The sequence below is a fragment of the Triticum dicoccoides genome, chromosome 3A (genome assembly GCF_002162155.2).
Source record: "Triticum dicoccoides isolate Atlit2015 ecotype Zavitan chromosome 3A, WEW_v2.0, whole genome shotgun sequence".
Taxonomy (NCBI): Eukaryota; Viridiplantae; Streptophyta; class Magnoliopsida; order Poales; family Poaceae; genus Triticum; species Triticum dicoccoides.
In genome coordinates, this window is record NC_041384.1 from 685,496,740 (window position 1) to 685,501,682 (window position 4,943).

At 46.4% G+C, this 4,943-nt stretch overlaps 1 protein-coding gene across 1 annotated transcript; it reads right to left on the reverse strand.

Moving 5' to 3' along the window:
* Nucleotides 1-65: 65 nt before the first annotated feature.
* LOC119270205 lies at nucleotides 66-4,067 on the reverse strand. Its single transcript, XM_037552181.1, has 3 exons — nucleotides 3,171-4,067; nucleotides 2,089-2,330; nucleotides 66-1,307 (listed from the first exon to the last, which is right to left on the reverse strand). Exons 1-3 carry the CDS (start codon nucleotides 3,415-3,417, stop codon nucleotides 744-746), a joined length of 1,053 nt encoding a protein of 350 aa, XP_037408078.1. The 5' UTR covers nucleotides 3,418-4,067; the 3' UTR covers nucleotides 66-743.
* Nucleotides 4,068-4,943: the final 876 nt, after the last annotated feature.

Genomic DNA, 4,943 nt, shown 5'->3' on the forward strand with positions numbered 1-4,943 from the left:
CTCCCTCCAGGGAGTAGATCACTTTTTTTTGTTGACAAAGATGGAGTACATCACATAGGCATGGTTAAATCTTACATAGCAGAGTGACATCCACACCATACTATCTACTCATCTTCAACGTACATGCATACAAACTACAAAAGCAAATCACAGGCCCATGCAGATAAAAATCAGCACCTCTCAGCTCTCATGTCAGTTTGGGCTTTATCAATTTAGCCGGGGGCTGCTTGTGCCTTTCTTCTAAAATTTCTCATGTCAACAAAGTGCTAGGTACTGGACAGATACGAATCTTGACTTCTTGAGTCATCACCATCTCTACTTTGTAGCTGGGAACAAAACCAGGGGGGAGAATAATAGTCACCTCACAAGCTTATCTCAAACAACTTCACAGTTGTAGCTTGTTCCACAATCAGCACCTTCTTCAGCTGAAATGTTCCCTTCTCAACCAGGCAAGCAGTCCTTTTTACCCAGCCAGGACATCAACAGAATTTTTTTAACAGCAAGCTTCAGAATTAGCTGACCATCCCAGCAATCAAATCATCAGATGAACGATCATCTGTTCACTTGTGGAGGATACAAACCGCTTCGAATACACATGCAGAGAGTACAAATACCTACTTGGACACTGGTTTGATTACAAACCATGCATGCTCGCCACAGGCCCACGACTCGACTGACAACTTGTTACATTCACCACTATTCGACAAAGTTTATCCAAAGGGTGTGATGAATTTGAAATAAACCTAGAACCCATCAGGCAAAGGCGACCAGATCACCTTCACCGAGATTAACGCAAAATCAGTCTTAATCTTTCGAGCACTAGACCCGTGGTTGCCAGCATTGAAGAAACAATCACGTTCAGTGGAACTGGATCGCTCTGTACCAACCTTGAACTTCAAGTGTATCCAAGAATCTATCACCACAGCAACCACAGACCTTTTTAAGCTCCGCATCTCACCAATGACGCCATCAAAGAGCCGAATTTCTTCATTCAACCCCCTGGTAAAACAGCCAAGAGACAGATTGAAACTGCTTTGCACTTCTGATATGGCAACTTCTACAGTCGCCTCAATTGCATTTTCAAGACTTGAAAAGGTTATGTCAACTGCACCACAATTGCCATGGATGCGATTCGTGAACACACTACGATTCCGTACGCCCATGTTGCCTAGTATTGATACGCCATCGATCAGTTGTGGATCATGCTTTTCTGGTCCAACAGTCTTGATCCTCATATCGTATTCGATAAAAATATCACCCAGATAATTAATCCCTCGCTTAGGGCCAGCCAAGTTGATGAGAGAACCCTACAAAGTTATTATTATTTAACAGTTGTTTCATATAGAAGTAAGAAACATCCTAAGCACTTCCCTTATGATGTTTTATCTACTTGCAACAACATTTACATAAAAGGGATATTTTACAATTGATGAACAAGCTCTTTATTCTGATACTTCTGAACAGATTAATCACATGGAAGCATCTTTGTTGATAGAAAAGAGATAAGTGGTTGAAATACATGATCGAGAGTACGTAATATCATTCTTCTATGCATGCGATATTGTGAAATGAAAAAGGGGGGTAATTTAAGTAAGGAATAAGTCCATTTAACTCCCTCAGGGCATCGAGGTTAGTCTATAAAATCAGGTACCTGACCTCCCAAGTATTCCATACTGTCTAAATCGTCCACTGGGGTGGCTTTGCCATGTGGTCCACATGGCACATGTGCAAAAACCACCTACAAAACTGCAAGTGGAGGCAATTTAGATGGTGTTTGAATACTTTTGAGAGGTCGAATACCAGGCTAATCTATAAAATCGGGTATCTGACCCCCGAAGTATTCCATACTGTCTAAATCATTCACTGGGGTCGTTTAGGAGGTGTGCTTTGCCCATGCAGTCCACATGGCACATGTGCAAAAACCACCTACAAAACTGCACCTAGGGGCGATTTCGACAGTGTTGAATACTTTTAAGAGGCGGAATACCAGGCTTTATACTTGAAGAGGTTAAGTAGACAAACCTCAATACTTGGGGAGTTAGGTAGACTTATTCATTGAAACAATTGCGGATAAGTATAGAAGTGCACCAGATCCAAAGTAATGGCTCTGGGATCATCCCTGCTAAATTTGACGACATAATTAAGCAATGGATCCAGATTATCCCGCAGTGCTATGTATCCATACAACGCTATTGGCCCACCATCCACATGAATTTTAGCCAGCTTTATTGATACAATTTGTAACATGTGAGTAGGTCCATGCCGCATGCAAGTGCCATTGAAGATGAAGCAATTTGAGGGCTCTGTAAACATCATTGGCTCGAAAATAGCTTCATAAAAAAATACAAGTTATATTGTAACTGGAAATTCATGTAGTAAATAAATACTTGTCATACAAAAGGTAAACATGCTGACAGAGGATTCCATGGCCCTATTGAAAATTTATGTTTACATGTAAGTGGAAACTATCTATGTTATACTAGAAAGTCTGATCCCCTGCCCTTAAAAAAAGGGAAAGTCTGATCCCCTGAGAAGTTTTTTTGAGGAAAACGCAAAGAAAAAGAGAATAATATGTAATCACCTCAGAAAGGAAAAGGACCTTTATGATTTTTATTTTCCTTTGTTTCTCCTTCCACAAATCCTCTTTTAAGTTGATTTTTCTTTCCAATAGTAGATAATTTCACCGTCTTATATGTTTGAAAATATTTTCATAACTTTCCACGACTATTTGCATAGTTTGGTCGGGAACAAGTGGGCCAATTTAACACTTAGGATACAATAATTACATGCTAAAAATAATGAAAACTGATGTAAATAATTCCACCTGACAAATTTGGAATGTAAATATAAATAACATTATGGAGTGATGCAATTTCCAATGAATCACAGCAATGACTAAGACAACGTCTAAAGGCACACCGAATTTTCTTTAAGGCACAGCGGCTAGCTGTCTGCTACTTTTTTGCTTACACCTAACGAATTCATCCCCCGAGTACCCTTTGACGAGATATCCTTTGCTTGGTGGCAATGCACTGGCATTAAACTAGTGAAAGTAAACAAATAAAGCAAAATTGAACTCAAGATTTTAGCAAAGGGTATATCAATTGACCAATATACTGCAAAATGTCTAATACCAACAAAAAGAAGGAAAAGAGGTACCGATCACTTACTCTCACTGCGGTCTGCAATAAGACATTCTCTTTTCCATGAGTGTGTGCGCTTGTATATAGAACCATCACGATACCTGCTCTTCGGAATCACAGCCAGAGGGCGCACACGGTCTAAGGGGTATCGAGACATCAGCGTATCGCAGTTCCCATATTCTTCGTCCTCACTGTCCACGGTTTCTTCCTCATAACCAACAGTTTTCCCCCATGTATCACGTTTGTCATCTATAACCTCGGCATAACATGCCATGGGGTTCCCCTGTTGTGCTCCTTGTCTCCATGTTGTTCATGTTTTGCGTGACGGAAGAATTGATAAGCAGTCGCATGTCTGGTTTACCAGAATCATCCCCTTCCACTTCAGTGGTGCTGGGCCTGCTGGCCATGTTCCGAAATCCAAGAGGAAATCTATCACCAACAACGTATAAAGTCAATCTCAGCACCCGACACAAATAAGATGGTATCACCGATCGGTCAGGGTATCAAAACAGGAATGTAATATGAAGTTCTGAACAAAAGCCTAAAATTGATTATTGTTTTTATTTCCTTTCCGTCTTTTTCTCTCAAACCCTACCCCCAACCAGGGTAAATAAAGGCCCAATTCTGGTCGCGATCCAGATCTAGAATTTTATAGCAACAACTAAAGGCACAATCTTTAGCACGGAGAATAAGAAAACATACCTGGAAACACGACGGACAGTTGGATTGGGAGGCTTACTGGGTGAGAAAACTCGTCGCGCAAGCGCTGGTGGCCACCAGCGAGGCGGGGGAGAGGGCATGAAGGAGTGAAGTGGTCGCGACAGAGAGGAGAGGCGGCGCATCGGGGCAGAAGAAGCGGCAACGTCAGGGCTTCGGAGGAGACGAAGAATCGAGCTGAAGATTTGCATCTGAGCACTTAGCGGCGCCGGGTAAGGCCAACTCCACCGCGCGACCCTATCCTGTCCGCCCCCGTTCGTTTGGGGTAAAAGAGACAAACGAGACGGCCCAGCGCGCGGGCGCAAATGGACTTTTGTCCGCTTTGTGTCCGCTTTCGACCCATCCCCGGTCCTAGTTTGCGCCGGTTTGAGGGTGAAACGGACAGCGCGCGGACGGGCGGGACGCGCGCGCTTGTCCTCCCCTGGCCCGCCTGTCGGTGGGAGAAACCAAACCCCCCACGCCCATTTGGCGCCATTTTCCCCCAAACCCTCCCACGTCCCTCCGGCCGCCCCCTCTCTCCCCCGTCCATGGCCGACGCCCCGCCGAGTTCCGGCGGCCTGGCCGTCGACCCGCCCGTAAAGGTGAAGAAGAAGGCGCCAAGGAAGCCGCGGTCGGAGTGCACGCCGGAGGAGATCGCCAAGTTGGACGCGGAATCGGCGAAGAGGGGGGAACGGAGAGCGGTCGTCAAGGTCAATGCCGCCGCGGCCAAGTTCGCCGCCCAGTGCGATGAGCTAGAGGCCGCGCGGCGCAAGGCCGCGGCCGACGAGAAGAAGGACCTCGTCAACAAAGCGCACGCCATCCTCATGCTTGGCATGGGCCGTCCGGCCGGGTTCCCTGCAGCGGCCGTCGGCCCGGTGAGCACAGGCTCGTCGATCGCCCGACCTACGCACTGTCAGTCGCCGACCTCGCGCACCGCGCCCATGTCGCCCGGCTTTCCTCCGCCAAGGCACGACGGCCAGACCCGTTTCACGGGGTCGCCGGGCGTGGGCTTGTTCGCGCCGTCGACACCGCGTCCCTCGGCCGTCATCAACCTCAACGTCATGCCTGGGTCCAGCAGCGGCGGCCGGCCGTCCGTCGAGATGC

What these genes read in the sequence shown, in the direction of transcription:
- LOC119270205 (XM_037552181.1), bottom strand. Translation starts at nt 3,417, where the DNA reads ATGGCATGTTATGCCGAGGTTATAGATGACAAACGTGATACATGGGGG. An exon ending in TATTGCAGACCGCAGTGAGA is followed by an intron (nt 2,331 to 3,170) that starts GTAAGTGATCGG and finishes TTTTTTATGAAG; the next exon opens with CTATTTTCGAGCCAATGATG. An exon ending in GAGCCATTACTTTGGATCTG is followed by an intron (nt 1,308 to 2,088) that starts GTGCACTTCTAT and finishes ATAACTTTGTAG; the next exon opens with GGTTCTCTCATCAACTTGGC.